The sequence below is a fragment of the Protomyctophum bolini genome, assembly GCF_963924005.1.
Source record: "Protomyctophum bolini genome assembly, chromosome: 23".
NCBI lineage: Eukaryota > Metazoa > Chordata > Actinopteri > Myctophiformes > Myctophidae > Protomyctophum > Protomyctophum bolini.
This window is the reverse complement of record NC_137884.1, coordinates 27,324,367-27,341,310: the sequence shown is the minus strand read 5'-3', so window position 1 is coordinate 27,341,310 and position 16,944 is coordinate 27,324,367. Positions and strand designations below refer to the sequence as shown.

General features: G+C 43.5%; 2 protein-coding genes across 2 annotated transcripts in view; one reads left to right on the top strand and one right to left on the bottom strand.

Moving 5' to 3' along the window:
• mpped1 (metallophosphoesterase domain containing 1) overlaps positions 1–3,925 on the top strand; it is a gene marked incomplete at its 3' end in the record, with an annotated part of 325,357 nt that extends 321,432 nt beyond the window's left edge. Inside the window, exons 6-7 of the mRNA XM_080757519.1 lie at positions 880–993; positions 3,801–3,925. Coding sequence (XP_080613645.1) covers positions 880–993; positions 3,801–3,925 — 239 coding nt within the window. The remainder of the gene's footprint in view (positions 1–879; positions 994–3,800) is intronic.
• A 6,615-nt stretch (positions 3,926–10,540) lies between these two features.
• Positions 10,541–16,944, bottom strand: part of LOC308311019 (EF-hand calcium-binding domain-containing protein 6-like) — a gene marked incomplete at both ends in the record, with an annotated part of 54,565 nt that continues 48,161 nt past the window's right edge. Inside the window, 5 exons of the mRNA XM_080757514.1 lie at positions 10,541–10,663; positions 11,657–11,806; positions 13,371–13,558; positions 14,264–14,543; positions 15,304–15,546. Of these exons, the coding sequence (XP_080613640.1) occupies positions 10,541–10,663; positions 11,657–11,806; positions 13,371–13,558; positions 14,264–14,543; positions 15,304–15,546 (984 nt within the window). The remainder of the gene's footprint in view (positions 10,664–11,656; positions 11,807–13,370; positions 13,559–14,263; positions 14,544–15,303; positions 15,547–16,944) is intronic.

Genomic DNA, 16,944 nt, shown 5'->3' with positions numbered 1-16,944 from the left:
ACACACACACACAGAGAGTCACTGAACAACAGTGTGCACGTGCATCCACTCCATCCATGTCACACACACAGAGACACACTGAATAGTGTGCACGTGTGTGTGGATGTGATTTATCTTTATTTCTCTACAGCTGTTTTGTGTAGACTGTATGGTTTTTTTGTGCTGTGATGTGCAGTTCGTCATGACAGAGACAGAGACATGATATGTTGTTGCCCGCTGGCGATTTCACCGGCTGAGTGAGATGCATTGTTCTGTTGGTTTGTTTGGGCGAAATAAGGGCCTTTTTCTGTGTGCAGTTTTTGCATCACGTTCTCCCTCACAAAAACATGCAGTATAATAATAGTCTCTATAGAGCGTCGCAGTCCCTCCCCCTTTCAGAACGACGAGTGGCCCAGGAAATGAATCCCCAATGCATTTTTCCTCATAGGCATTTCAAAACGTATTTATTTAAAGACCTTTAAAGCATCGTACGAAGCCAACTCTTGTCGTGACAAATCATGACAACACACACAATTTTTTTACACAAAGTAGAAAAAAACGGCAAGTTGCAACACTTTTTTTGTTGCAACTTGTTGCAATTTTTTAATAGGTGTCGTTGGCGTGATGATGTGTGTATTCTGGTTCTGTCCAGGGTTCCTGGACTGGGTTCCTAATGATGTGTGTTCTGGTTCTGTCCAGGGTTCCTGGACTGGGTTCCTAATGATGTGTGTTCTGGTTCTGTCCAGGGTTCCTGGACTGGGTTCCTAATGGTGTGATGATGTGTGTTCTGGTTCTGTCCAGGGTTCCTGGACTGGGTTCCTAATGATGTGTGTTCTGGTTCTGTCCAGGGTTCCTGGACTGGGTTCCTAATGGTGTGATGTGTGTTCTGGTTCTGTCCAGGGTTCCTGGACTGGGTTCCTAAGAAGATGCAGCGGGTCGGGTGCATGGAGCTCCTCAACACAGTGCAGAGGAGAGTCAAACCCAAACTGCACGTCTTTGGACACATTCACGAAGGTAACACTGCAGTATATGTACAGTATATATTACAGACTCAGTCTATGTCAGTATTTATTTTTTATTTTTTTATTCTTTATTTACCCAGGGAAGTAGCTGAGCACAGGTGCTCATTTTCAGCAACGCCCTGCACATAGAAACACACAGACAGACACACGCGTGCACACACACACACACACACACACACACACACACACACACACACACACACACACACACACACACACAGAAACGATACCTGCTGCTGTTTAGATCCTCAGATAAAATGATATACTGTGCACTCTGTGCACATCGAAGAGTAAGTGATTAGAAAACAACCTGTGATATGTCTTCTGTTATTTTCCTGAACCGATTATATGACAAAGGTCTCAATTCATTGCCATGTATTCATTGCACTTCTGGTGTGAGTTTGGCTCCCATGAAAGTGTCCATGAAAGTGTCATGGCGCAGCCCAGTCACTTGACCACTCCTTCTCAAAGCTTCCTTGGTTTGAGCCAGCTAAGTCCTGTGTGCTTTTGAGCCACATGAGTGAGAGAGAGACAGTATTCTGAACAAAAGTAACGAAATAGTTGATAAAACTCAAGCTAAAACAGTCCAGCAACTGTATTATCCAGAAGCAACTGATCTGGGTGCAGCCAGAGTGACCTGTCCTGACGTCGAAGTTTGAGTTTAGTGGATAATTACCCATGGTGAGAAGTAAGCTGTTCACTGCTATTATGCCTCACGTTAGCTCTAATGCTAGTAAACACACAGGGAAATGCCATTGACTTATGCTACAAACGATAGCGTGTTGATTCAGAAGTGGTCATGTGAGATGAATGAACTTATCTCTGAATAAGTGACTTCACTTAGTTGGCATTTTCTTTACTTTAGATGAATCCATCCTATATATTAAGAAGTGACTTTTTCTTTTGATTCTGTGGGAGCTACAAGTTTCGATATGTACCATTGGTGCCAGCCCATTTACAAACTTTAAGACAAACATTAAAATCTTAAACTCGACCCTGTAGTGTAGCGCACAGGGAGCCAGTGTAAGGAGGCGAGGAAAAAGTTCCACCTACAGACAGTAGGATTTGACTGTGTGTGCTCACTGCTTATGACACTCTCATCTCAAAAAGTTACACCTACAGTAGGATTTGACTGTGCATCCTCACTGCTTATGACAATCTCATCTCAAAAAGTTACACCTACAGTAGGATCTGACTGTGCATGCTCACTGCTTATGACAATCTCATCTCAAAAAGTTACACCTACAGTAGGATTTGACTGTGCATGCTCACTGCTTATGACAATCTCATCCCAAAAAGTTACACCTACAGTAGGATTTGACTGTACATTCTCACTGCTTATGACAATCTCATCCAGGCCAACAGATCGAGGCAGAGAAAGGTCCCCTCCATAGGAGGAAGGGCTGCTTTTTTGGGAAGGGGTTAGCAGGTCAGCAGAGCTCCAGGGACACACCCGTACCAGATTAGTAACTAGATCATATATTCATAGTCATTTTTCACTTTTTCACTTTGCAGTTGTTCTGTCCGCTGTACCATGTTGATCTGTTCCTGTATTGTAATGTATTGTATTGTGTTTCTGTATGGACATACATTAGTGTTGGGTGCTTGGTAGTGTTGGTACATGGCATCAACGCATGGTGTTGTGTGCTGGCACACTATACACTCTGTCTTTCTTTTATCATTAATTTTTTAAGAGCCTGCCCAGGGACTACAGATGAAATGTAGCTTTGGCTAACTCTGGCCCATTTACATTGAGGTGAAAGCTTTGTCCCTGTCAAAGAAATAAATAAATACAAATAAATAGCAGGAGAAAGAGGCTGAAAACATCCCTTTTTATCAGTGTGTTAAACTAAAGGATGACTTGTTCATCCCCTGGGTGCATTCTATAGCCATCTTCTTGGCTATAGAAGGAGGATCAACGTAATGATTTTTGGTGCTCTCTAAAGTGCAGTGTTAATTTTGACAAAATATTTGACTAAAACCTATGAAGAAAATTGTTCGTCGACTACCTTTTTCACTGACGAACATTTTGTCAACAAATAATTACTAAAATGTTAGGGAGGGACTAGTGGAGAAGAGATCCAGTAGAACTAAATGTTAGGGAGGGGCTAGAAGTGGAGAAGAGATCCAGTTGAACTAAAATACAACTCAACTCAGGGTTCCTGCCATTTACTCTGATCTTGCACTTCGCACTGTCTGCTAAAGTCTCTGCTAAGTGAGATTAAAGGAGAATTCCATACTAAAAGGCTTACCTTTATTTATAGTCCCCACCAAAGAGGTGTTATTTTGTGCAAAAGCTCCTTATTGGCTGTTTCCCCTACCATAAGCCCTAAATGAATTGAATTGAATTGAATTGAATGGGAATTTAATGGAGCTATGGGGTGTTGTGCTAATTCGCTTATTTCCTTTGCTCAAAATTATATATTTTTTGTATATATCCTCTCTTCATAATGTAAATAATATCCCACTTTACTACCTATTCCAATGGAAATAAGCGAATTAGCACAACACGCCATAGCCCCATTGAATTCCCATTCAATGCAATTCATTGAGGGCTTATGGTAGGGGAAATAGCCAATAAGGAGTTTTTGCACAAAATAACACCTGGACCTCTTTGGTGGGGACGTAACGACTACAAATGAAGGTAAAAAAGCTTTCTAGCATGGAATTCTCCTTAAGTATTTCTAGAAGCGTTGCAAAGTGTAAGAAGATAACAGATCTGTGTTCTGTGGTATGATACTGTACTTTGGTTTAATGGAGACTAGACTAATATAAAATATGCCCATCTACTCCCTCTAGGTTACGGTATGATGACCGATGGCACCACGACATTCGTCAACGCCTCCGCCTGCACCGTCAACTTCCAGCCAATGAACGCGCCCATCGTCTTCGACCTGCCCAATCCCACCAGGTCGTCCACATGACTGGCGGCGGAGCCACGCCCCCAAGCACCTGCTGTTGTCACTAATCAGGATAAAGGTAGAATAAAGACAGGTAGGTGAGGAAGGAGGTGGCGGGCACAGACGTGGTGGCAGAGAATCTGTAAATATATTCCGGCCGGGCTCATATTTTCGAGGAGTGTGTCTTATCTGTGCTTTGCGTGTGTGTGTATGTGTGACACACACACACACACACACACACACACACACACACATATAGTACAGTATGGTACACATTGCCCACAAGCCTACTTATTTTGGGACCATTTTTACCAAGAGATGGACGCTTCTGCCAAATCTTTTCCTTGGCATCTATTTGCTATTTCAACGTGCCATCGTTTTCTTGTACTGTATCTCGAACATCTCTGAAAGGCTCACAGACAGACTGACTGATGCGCTGGCTAAGCGGACAGAGTGGCACTTATTGTCACATGAATGAACAACCACACAAACATGCACTGACAATCTGAAGTTCTGAACTGGCTGACCCCCCCGAAGAGAAGCGACAACAAGCGGGCCCCCGGACGGACTTGTGGCTGCCGAACCGGGGCCTGTTCGTCCTTCTTCTCCTGGCGTCACTGAAACACTAAAACAACATACTGTACACATACTGTACTGTACTGTACACACAACCCGACACCATGTCTGTTACGGGGCTGTCGTGACCACCGCGTGATTCATCGATGGCATGTTTCCGTCTCTATACGACCGAAATGGATTATCAAACATTAAATACGGCCAACTGGGGTTTATTTATTTTTTTCTCTCCAGGAAACTTGAGCTCACAACCACTTTTATGATCATCGCTTTTCCTCATTTAGCCCCGGTTCTCTCTCTCCACACACTGTATACCACTTCAATCCCCCCCGTCCCCCCTCCACCACCTCTCTCTCCTCCTCTCTCGACCCGAGGCTCGATGGAGTGCGCCGCCCGCCGCCCATGTGACTCGTGTGAACGCGTACTAGGCAAAGATCAAAGCCGGTGTGTGAGAGGGCAGCTGGAGGTCTGTGCCACGGGCTGTGTGTGCAAGTCGGAGAGTGTCAAACGTGTTGACACCCCGTTCCCCTGGGTCTCATTACAAACCTCCGTAAGCCTCTTAACCCATTCTGGGCGGAAACCCCCTTTTGGTGTTATAGCATTATGCTATGCTTTAGCGATTGAAAAATAGCAGATCTACAAGCTCATAGCGCGCCACCGAGTGGCGCGCTACGAGCTTGTAGGGTCTGCTATTTTTGAGAAATCGTGAAAATGTGCAACAAATTTGGAATACATTTTTTCAGCACGAACGTTTTTAACTCAAATCTTTGCTTCTGGGGTGGAGGTCCCTGGAACAACATATTTTCAGATGGGGGTCGGAGGCCAATTACAGATCATCTTTGGGGTCCTTGACATGAAATATTGAGTGATATAATAGGCCTAGAAACATAGGTACGGTATTTCAGAAAACTGTCAGGATTTAGAAGACATTTTCTTCCAGGCCTAAATAGGTTAACTAGCCGAGAAGAAGAAGTGCTCCGGAGGAGAGCCAACTCCACGGTGTTGCACTTCTCCCTTTTTTATTTTTCAGCCCTTCTCTCTCCTCGGCTCCTTTCTTCTGAAAACCTTCTACCGTCGTCGTGTGGAGACCGTGCTCTTTATTTTTCTTTCTTCTCCCTAGCCTCCCTTTTTTCCTGCCTTTCTTTATATCATCGCCATTTGCAAATATAATAGACTCGGCTCTGAGTCGCGGTTTATGTTCCGTGTGGATCCCGGAGCAAAATGTACTTCAAGGTCACGGACTGGGAGGACTGGGAGGACTGGGAGGCTGTGGGATGTGAGACCTGAATGTCAAGAGGACAATAGTACAATGTAAAAGTACTGCGCACCTACAATGATGATGAACTGTGTGTGTGTGTGTGTGTGTGTGTGTGTGTGTGTGTGTGTGTGTGTGTGTGTGTGTGTGTGTGTGTGTGTGTGTGTGTGTGTGTGTGTGTGTGTGTGTGTGTGTGTGTGTGTGTGTGTGTGTGTGTGTGTGTGTGTGTGTGTGTGTGTGTGTGTGTGTGTGTGCGTGCGTGCGTGTGTGAGATTGCTTCTCAGTTGCTCCCCTAGGGCTCCATCTTTGCGCCACCCCTTACCCCTTATCCCTAAACTTATTTGCCATTTTTTACTAATTTAAAACATTGGGCGGGGACCCCTTTTGGTGTTTTACTCCCTCAGGCCCGGGAACCCATTTTTGGGTTCTGTACAGTATGTACTGTATTCAAAAATGTAATTTTTTTGATGCTGCTATATAGGTTTTTCAGAAACCTTAGGTCAGGATTTAGAGGCGTTTTTAGAATCGGCCTAAATGGGTTAAAAATAGTTCAACTAGCCGATCTACATCGACACGTTGTTTAGCTTATAGATCGCCTATTTGTGCTATTTTTAAATGTTTTAAAATAGTAAAAAAAATGGCAAATAAGTTTAGGGATAAGGGCTAAGGGGTAAGGGCGCAAGATCTAGGGCCTAGTGCCATACCTCAAAAGGGAATGAACTTTGAACCCTTTGCGAGAAGAGGGAGGCTGTAAGCGTAAACGTACTGTAACTGCAAATGTAAATGATGGTCTCTGTTGATGTAAAAAGTAAAAAAACAAAACAAAAAAAATAACTTGAAAGATTAATTCCCCCCCCCTCCCCCCTCAGTTTAATTCAAGGTGTTGCTATGCTTTTCAAAAAGAAATTGTTTGAATATTTGTGTGCAGAAATATGTAGGTTTTGTTGGAATATAATTTGGTCTCCATCTCTCAGTAATGCAAATGAATGATTGTTCTATCTTCTCTCTCTCTCGTGAAGCCGCTGCTCTCGCACTCACTGTAGTCATTATTAACTCTTTCATGTCCCTAAGCAGTTGCCTGTGTTATTCTTTTAAACTGCTCTTTGTTCTTGTCTCCTTTTCTTTTTCTTCTTTCGTTTTTCTTTTTCTCCTCTTCCAAAGCCCTGCGCTGAACGAGGGGTCTTCTGAATAAGAGTCTGTGGTTAGCTCCCCAGTGTGTTTAATCCATTCTGACCTGAGATCAGATTCTAAATAATGTCTTCTACATCCTGACAGTTTTCTGAAAAAGCTATGTCAGTCGTTCTTCGATTTTTCAAAAAATAGCAGATCTACAAGCTCATAGCGCGCCACTCTGTGGCGCGCTATGAGCTTGTAGATCTGCTATTTTTCAATAGCTAAAGCATAACACGATGCTATAACACCAAAAGGCGTTCCTGCCCAGAATGGATTAAGCGCAGGGCGATGTTAACACTTTGATCTCTGGCGCTCCCCGAACATGCTGTTGTACGATCTCTCCCCGGGGCAGTGACTCATATTCCCCTCTCTCTCTCTCTCTCTCTCTCATCAGCATTCATTGTGTTTGGGCTGATTTTGTCTTCTTTGCTAATGCTTTAATTTTAATATACTCTGCCTTGCGGCGGCGGTGGTGTGGTGTTGGAACATACGTACGTACGGAAATATGAGGAGCTATGAGAGCTTTTGTAAGATCGTCTTATTTTCGGCACACGACGTCACAACGCTGCGGTGCGCAACTTAGTATAAATCAGAGCAGGCAGAACAGCTGTTTCCTTTTTCACAGAAATGCCACCACAACACTGACTTTACAGTGTGTATGGAATTATGGATCGTGTGTGTGTGTGTGTGTGTGTGTGTGTGTGTGTGTGTGTGTGTGTGTGTGTACTGTCCATGCTTGTCTGTTTTAGAGTACATACGGCAAACTGAAACAGAGTGTAAAACAAACGTACGACAGACTGCTGATATTCTTCATTTCTGAAACAAAGTGGAATGTCTTTAAGGGAGGGGTGGGGGGGGGGGGGGAGGGGTGGGGAGGGGGGACAGAAGAAGAAAGAGAAGTAGAATAAAGGGAAACCATTTACTGTTGAAAACAGAAAAGGAATGGAAAAAAAATAACTTTTTCATCTCTAAAAATTCATGAAAAGCTGCAGTCCATTTGGTCTCGCTTTGCTTTCCACGTTTCGGCACTTTTCTTTTCTTTATTTTTCTTGGCGTCTTTTTTTCACTTTGATGATGCCCGTCCGTCCGTCCGTCTGTCCTCTAACTGTGCTGTGTTTACGTGTTTCTTGTTTTTTTATAACAAAACTAAAAATAATAATTATTATTATACTAATATTAAAAGTTGCTGTTGTGTTTTATTGATTTGTTTTTTCTGGAAGGCATGCTTAAAGAGAAGCGAACTGCAGTATACTTCTGCTGCTACTCAGACAATCTGCTTATGGTCTTGTATCACTGTTTTGGGGGACTTTTACATCAGCCATGTTTTTTTGTAACTTTAAAAAGAAAAGACCTAAAAAAAAACTACTGGGGAAGTTTAAACAGTGTTGTTAAAACTGAGACAACTCTGTCAAATGAGATTAGTTTACCGTACCTCTCTTTTCTTAAACCTGAAGAATAACTGCTGGTCTTCTGAGAGATTATTATACATGAATTCAATAAAAACCTTATCCGCGCCGTGCGGTGAATCGTGTTTCTTTTTCACCACGCACATGATTTGGTGTCTCTGTCTGTCTCTCTCTGTCTCTGTCTCTGTCTCTCTCTCTCTGTCTCTGTCTCTCTCTGTCTCTCTCTCTGAAGCCAAATTCCAATACCCAAAATCTCAGCCACTCGCTCACTCCCACTCGGTCACTACAGCATGGTGAAATTGGTGACCTGCCGAAATATGTTACCATCTCGTGGACTTCACACAACTACATGGAGGTCTTTAAATATGTGGCCTGAATACCGCTATAGGTTGAACTTTGCTAATGAACAAACTGCAACGATTTTCATTCGGACACTGACATTATGTGATGTCTGCAAGGTTTTCACATTATTTCAGCAGGTCACCAATTTCACCGTAACACCACCATGCTGGAGTGAGCGAGTGTGAGTGAGCGAGTGGCCGAGATTTGGGGTATTGGAATTTGGCTTGAGAGATTATACATAAAAACCTTATCCGTGCACGGTGCATAGTGTTTCTTTTTCACCACGCACATGCTTTTGTGTGTCTCTCTCTCTCTCTCTCTCCTACACTTCTTTTAATCTGTTCTATGTAAAAAGAAAAACACAATATATAATGAAATAAAAAGGTGGTGGTGAAGAATCTTTTCCCTCCTGGTTTGTCTCTTTTGTTCCAATCAAAGGGTATCTTGTGTCTCGTGTCAATTATAGCAACCCGTTAGTGGGGAGTTAACCCATTTAGGCCTGACCTCAAAATGCTTCTAAATCCTCCAGTTTTCTGAAATAAATATTTTCACGATCTTTCAAAAATAGCAGACCTACAAGCTCGTAGCGCGCCACTCGGTGGCGCGCTATGAGCTTGTAGATCTGCTATTTTTCAATAGCTAAATTATAACAATGTTTAAAACACCAAAAAAGGGGTTTTCCCGACCAAAATGGGTTAATTTCCAGTGGCTAAAACGGTCTGCACTCCCCTCTCATCTTTGTGTTGCACTGCAGGGTTCTTCCTCCACACCTTTCCTCCGCACGTTGAAATGAGAACCCTCCTCGTTCAAATAATTACATTAGTAATCCCGCGGGAGATGGGGTAATTTAAATCCACGGACTGCTTTTTTTAAATTGTATTACTTTGCCATTAATAGTACATTCGCTTTCATGGATATTCTCGTTTTCTTCCTTCCAGCACACTCTCTCTCTCCCTCTCCATGTTCTCGCTTTAACCACAATAGCGGTGTACTTTCTTTTCATTACTATATATATATATATAATATCTGTACTTTCTTTCATTTTTTCTCACCCACCTCCATCTTTCCGCCATTATTCAGACTCCTCGGATTCCTGACTTTCTCTCTCTTCTCCTTTCTGTTCCTCTCTCTCTCTCTCTCTCTCCCTCCCTGCCTCTCTCTCTCTCTCTCTCTCTCTCCCTGCCTGCCTGCCTCTCTCTCCCTCTCTCTCCCTCTCTCCCTGCCTCTCTCTCTCCTTGTGAAAGACTCTCCCCTGAATGAATGTCAACCGTCTCTCATCCTCATTGTCATCCATCTCACTTTCAACGCCTCCCGTCTGAACAAAGACATGCAGACTCGCCTCCAGTTGCGAATGTCGTTAAAAAGGCACTTTATTTGATTGCCTTGGGAACACAAATCAGTGAATAGCCATGTAGCGTAAAAAACAACAAAAAAAGAAGAAATCCTGTAAATCATATACATCTTGTTGTCTCGTCAATCTTTCACACTTTTCAAACTTTTAGGAGATACTCCATCTTACACACTTGGAGAGTTCCGTAAATCACTTAAGCCCTATTTGTTTTCAAGTCGAAATAGCTATCTAATGTACAAGCTCTGTACTGTAGATATGTTGATTTACATTTTTTTGTAATTATAATAATTGAATTATCCCATTTTTGGCCGGAACCCCTATTGGTGTTAGCATCATGTTATGCTTTAGCTATTGAAAAATAGCAGATCTACAAGGTCTGTAGGTCTGCTATTTTTGAAAAATCAAAGAACCACTGACATAGAAACACTTTTTCAGAAAACTGTCAGGATGTAGAAGACATTTTATAGAATCTGATCTCGGGTCAAAATGGGTTAAATATATATTGTTTATATATTATTATTGTCTCCGTGTTGGGGTCAGCGAAGGAAGGCTCTGAGGAAGTGGTCGTAGGAGATCTTCCCCGAGGCGTTGGCATCGAAATAGGAGCTGATGTGGAAGAACTCCTCCTCTGACAGACTCACACTGAAAAGACGCAGCACCTGCAGGGAGAAAATAACACACGTTGGCTGTCGTTGGAACTGTGTGTGTGTGTGTGTGTGTGTGTGTGTGTGTGTTGTTTGTCTCACTGTGGTGTGCCTGCACATGTACAGTTGTACACGTCTGCATTCATTTGTTTGGAGTAGAAACGTGGCAGCATGAACCATATCCCTGATCGTTCCTATTGATCAGGGATCCTATTGATCAGGGCACAGCGTGCTGTCATCAGGACATTGATCCATATCCCTGATCAGCTATTGATCAGGGCACAGCGTGCTGTCATCAGGACATTGATCCATATCCCTGATCAGCTATTGATCAGGGCACAGCGTGCTGTCATCACATTGAACGACTGGTGAACAATTAAGTCGGAGTGTCAGCTGCTGCACTCCAGTCTCCAGGGCCAAAGATGTCAGGTTGGGCGTCTGTCAACCTTCGGCTTAATCGAGTGATTAACGTCACTGATTGATTGGGGAGGGAATATTGTAGGGGGGTGGGTGACTGGTGTATGTTCATGTCCTACACACTCATGTGGAGATATGGATATTCTGTCAGGCATTTTCACTCTTGCTCAGACAGACCGTTGGTAGAGTGGCTCAAATGGTTTCGCCATCAATGATTCACTGGCCTTGTCCATACTTGGCTTTGAACATATATATATATCTATATCTGAACATATCTATATATCTATATCTGACATTATCTCAGTCTGCAGAGCTACAGCCCTCTGCCTGGGGGGCAGGTGTACTGCAATATACTGTAGACATACTCAAATGGCTGAACAGGGCTGAAGTAATAATCTAAATCTACAGTACAAAGTAACTAGTAACTAAAGTCTTCAAATAAAGTACAATATTTGCCTCGTTGAGATGTATAGTGGAGTAGAAGTAAAACTACTATAGAAATTGGAAATACTCGAGTAGAGTACAGTACTCGGTACATATAAATGTATTTAAGTTACTTCACACCACTGTGGGTCGACAGGTACTGTTTACCTTCCTCAAGTCCTGCATGGAGACGCTGCCCGTCCGGCTCGGGTCCGAGGACAGGAAGCTGCGTCTCATTTGGCGCCAGGACCGCTGGACGGGCTCGGTCAGACGCAGCAGGACCTCCGCGCACCGTCCGCTCAGCACGCCGCCGTTCATCTGAAACGGACCGGCCCAGAATTAACGCGTTTATATGATACAGTACTTTATTGTCAGTTCACACTGACATGTGTCTTGCGACCCAGCAGCCAAGTATGCAGAACACATATACACACATTTGACATTATAACACAAACAACAAGACAATTTACATACATAAAGACATGAAGATAAGAGCAATATCCACCGCTTAGATTATCCTGTGGCTACAACTACAACTCCTGATTAAGCCTCAAGGTCGACTGGTGGACAAAGGACCTCTTTAGTCTGACCTTATTGTATGCTGGTAATACACCATATCTCCTTCCTGAAGGCAGCAACCTATATTATCCATATACAACACATGCTTATAGTATTAGAGGTGATATTCCTTGCTAACCTTAGGATGCTGAAGAACACTCATAATGAAAAACAAAAGAAGAATCCGTTCTACTAGCACCGGAATTCTTCTTTTTGTTTTTCACTTCTGTTATTATGAGTGAGCACATTGGAACCGCGCGGCGAAAAACTCAACAACACAGTAGCAAACATAGGAAAATGGGCGAACAGCATGAGCAGCATTTCTTAGTTTTCTCAAGTTCAGCGTTGGTTCAAGTGTGGGTTTTTATTATATTTAGTTTCTTTTGTTATGAAGTGGGTCTGTCTGTTCAGTTGTTCAGTTGTTATATCAGATATAAGACACAGCAGGTGGCAGTTTTACTGCACAGATGGTCGGTGCTGTCGAGATGAGGCAGGTTTGTGTGTTTGTGTTAATTTTTCCAAAGTCAGTTTGGAAGGTTGTCGCTCACGGGTTGCCAGATTAGGCCCTCGTCACCCACGTGCTCAAGTTACGCTCGGGGCTCGGCTTTTTTTCACCCAGTGGGGGGTTGTTCTCTAGAATGTTGCCCACCCGTGTGTCATTGTTCAAAGTATTATTATAGACCTCTCTCTGTGCCATGCAGAAGAAAGAGAAAACATAGAAGTGCTGAACTCACTCATTAAAGTTGGCGATAGTCAAGAGCCAGAGGGTGGGAGGTCCCTGCTGCGTTTATACACAATCTGGCAACCCAACACCACCCACTCTCAACTTGCCCACAGTCCTTCCCTCCCTCACAAACATAACCGATTTATAATTTATATAATGCAACCCAGCAATAAATAAGATGGCGAAGGAAATGGCACAGAGAAAGAGGCAGCTGAAACCCATTTTTAAAACCAATTTTGACCTGAGATCAGATTCTAAAAAATGTCTTCTACATCCTGACAGTTTTCTGAAAAAGCTATGTTTCTATGTCAGACGTTCTTCGATTTTTAAAATAAGTAAAATTAAAAATGTCTACATTTAATTTGTGTACTCATCTCCTTCACTAGTCATTCAGGTGTGAAAACAGACACTTGGTAAAGCCTATAGGCTATTTATTGATTGATTGAATACTTTATTAAAACACATTGTGTGCCCACACAACACTTTCAAAATAGTAACCCAGGGTGCCCTTTTTTTTACATGAAAAAGAGATCGGATATCGGTCATAATTTCATAACTGTGCACCCCTTATAAAAACAATATGTATATTAAAAGGTATACCTTTGTCGTAGGAAGGGGGAGTTTGCATCGTTGGAACACCTGTGTGACCTCTGTGACCTCTGGTTGTCTGAAGGTCAGGAGGAAGTGAGGATACGATACTCGTCCATTTCCTCTGATGTCGTCGTATTTCACAGACAGACGCTCCAACTCCTCTTCAGTCACGCTGATATCCAGGGACTTCAGGATGTCTGTCGTCATGAATGAGCAGGTACAGTTAGTATAGTTACAGTACAGATACAGTAGTATTAGTGGGGTTGCAGACAGTTCAGTATTTAAGTGCGACGTCATTTTGTAGTGCTACGTTACGTCCGGGTACAAGTGGCACCAGCTCCAGTCCGCATCTCATTGTAAATAGAATATCTAAACGCGTGAATATTTTTTACAATGACGTTATTTTCCATTTGCTCTGTAAAATATTTCGGGGGCATATTTAGACTGTGTGCATGCAGGCTTGAGTATGTTGAATCTAGTTTGCATTAATGAGGATTTAGTTGACACAATAAAATAAAATGGCGATAGTATTCCATGTGGGGCAGACGGCCTGTCACAGCCAGATTTGGGAGAGCAGCAGCTTTGTTGTTGCGAGGAAAGGAAAGCGGTAAAATGAGACTTTCGTGGTTGTTTTCGTCTCAGATTTAGTCCGACGGAGCGTCACAGTGTAACTCTATGGGGACACAAAAGCGACACAAAGTAGGACCCGGAAGTATCTCTGGAGGGGGCGCATATTGAGCATGACTGATACAGAAACATGAGGTTTTTCCGAAAATTGTCATTTAGAATTTTTTTAAATTTCGACGTCAGGTCTAAATGGGGCTAAAACCTTTTTATTACATTCTTTTTTAACATTCTTTTACAGATATTTTTTTGGTTTTGGCCCCGGGACATTTACGTACCAAGAAATGAAATGGTATCGATGTGTCCATCTTGGTGAGGGTCCACCTCGGTACATCTCCTCTGGATGTCCTTCCAGCTCCGCTGGACGTCTCCCCGTAGCGTCCTCTCCATGCTGCCCGAAAGGGGGCTTCTAGACGCCCGTAGAGTCCTCTCCATGCTGCCCGACAGGGGGCTTCTAGACCCCCCTGACCGGGGGCTTCTGCACCCCCTTAACGGGGGGTTTCTCCACCCCCCGATCGCCACTGCAGACGAGGCCCGGAAGCTGCACTGGGGGGCAGACTAGAAGACAGGACAATAGATGACTTGACTTACCATACCAGCTCAGTGGCCTTGTGGTTAGAGTGTCCGCCCTGAGACTGGGAGGTCGGGGTCCGATCCCCGGCCGTGTCATACCAAAGACTGTAAAAATGGGACCCAGTGCCTCCCTGCTTGACACTCGAATGAATGAACCATTGTAAGGCGCTTTGAGTAGGCACGTAGTGCATATAATAGTGCCATAAAAATGCAATTCAATTCATTATTCACTTGATGCGACAGACCTGGATGTTGACTCGGAAGTGGACAGACAAACAAAACAGCGGCGGCCATTTCTTATAGCTCTGTTACCGTATATAGTTAGACAAATTCAGCCCCTCTTGTACACCCATATCATAAACTTACATAAAACTGAGAAAGCTAATTTGAAGTGCTATAAGTGCTTCTAAGAAAGGCTGCAAAGCTCTCCGCTGCCTCCAGCAGCCTTGAAAAGATGCCATCCATTCTTTTCAGCAGCCATTTTTATACAGGTAAACAGAATGAAGATGAGAATATTTATGGTGGTGGGTATGTTTCATTTAGGTGTAGCGTTTGAGTGCCAGCATGACGTTTAAAAAGGAAACTGTCATAAGACACTATTATTGTAAAAAGTCCAGCGTGAATTGTGTTTGACTCCAGCGACCGCTTTCTTTCTTGAATTCATAGCAACTTCATTTATAAAACAATCACAAAGAAAAATGTGATGAATTTAGCTTTTATACTGCAAAAAAAGCTAGAACAATACCTTAGAGTCAGAGCGTTGAAGAACGGCACCTGCGGTCTTCGGGCGGCGGGACAACATGGCTGCCGAGGTGGTGGTTTCTGTGGGTTCAGGCGATGAGGGGATGTTGGGGACGTCGTCGTCGGTAGGACTCCGTGGTTCTGAGTGGGTGGTCTCGTCCTCCTCTGCACCGGGCCGCTTCAAGAACTCTCTGTGCTCCAGTCTCCCCGTTGTGTTCACAGGCGTACGACTGCACACACGCTCCAACTGAGGAGCAAAGAGATGCACAGTCGCATGCACACAAACCGTTTCATTGCAAAGAAGTATAGCCACAAACTGGAGACTGAGTTACACTTAGTTTCTAGGGTGGCCAGATGTCCCTCTTTGCGTGGGACAGTCCCTCATGTCCAAGACTTTTCAGGCGTCCCACAAATTGAGACACACTGTTCAAATGCCCTAATAGTTTAGTCCCCTAATTGTTGGCCTTCTGTTGTAAAGCTCTCTCTCATTGTCTCTTCCTGCGAGATGTGTTTTTAAGCCTGTTAAAAGAGCATAAAAATAAAGCATTATTTTAAAACAAAATGTGAGACACCAGAGGAGTTTATATAAATGATAGCCAATAGGCCCACATGGTCGAATATGACATCAAGGCATTTCATAGCAACTAAGTAGTTCTCGGGTCATTGCCAACCCGGTACTCCAGTATCGCTTGTGTGGGACAAGTGGGACGGGGGGACGGGGTCCCACTTGTCCCACACAAGCGATACTTCTGTCCCTCAAATGAACAGTTTGGATCTGGTCACCCTAGTAGTTGCACACATGTGTTACTCAATGAAAATAGCCGATATATATAGGCTCAAAACGCATTGCAGCTCGGTGCGTTTGTGGGCTTGTAGATCACCTATTTTCAGTGCGCAACACCGGCGTGCAGCCAAGTATAAATCATGCTGGGGAAGTGAGAGATGCACATGCACGTACACACACACACCGCATACACGTACACACAAACATGAAGTATCCCCACACACAGATTCATACGCAGCACACATAAATTGGCTTCACAGATGACTAGCTTCCTTGAGTAGTCAATAATTATCAACCAAGACAAATTCGTTTTTGATTAGAATAATTAAAGAAAACATTCAGAGACTAAAAAAGAACATAACTGGCAAATACACCAGAATATTTAATTTAATTTCAGCGTCTTTGGAATCTCATTTGTACCCATGGAGGTATGCCAGCGCAAGTTAACCCATTTAGACCCGCGGGCGATTCTACAAAATGCCTGAAAAACCCATGTTTCTAATGTCAGTCGTTCTGAAACATTTTCATGTCAAGGACCCCCAGAAATATATGTAATTGGCCGCCGAGCCCCATCTGAAAATATGTTGTTCCAGGGACCCCCCCCCCCCCCCCAGAAGCAAAGATTTGAGCTAAAAACGTTCATTCTGAAAGAATATATTCAAACATTTGGGCCACATTTTCGCGATTTTTCAAAAATAGCAAGCTCGTAGCGTGGCACTCGGGGCCGCGCTATGAGCTTGTAGAGCTGCTATTTTTCAACAGCTAAAGCATATCATAATCCTTAAAACACCAAAAGGGGTTCCCGCCCAGAATGGGTTAATTCAGCCTGAGCTCATGCAGACAGTAGAGTTTGACGGACAA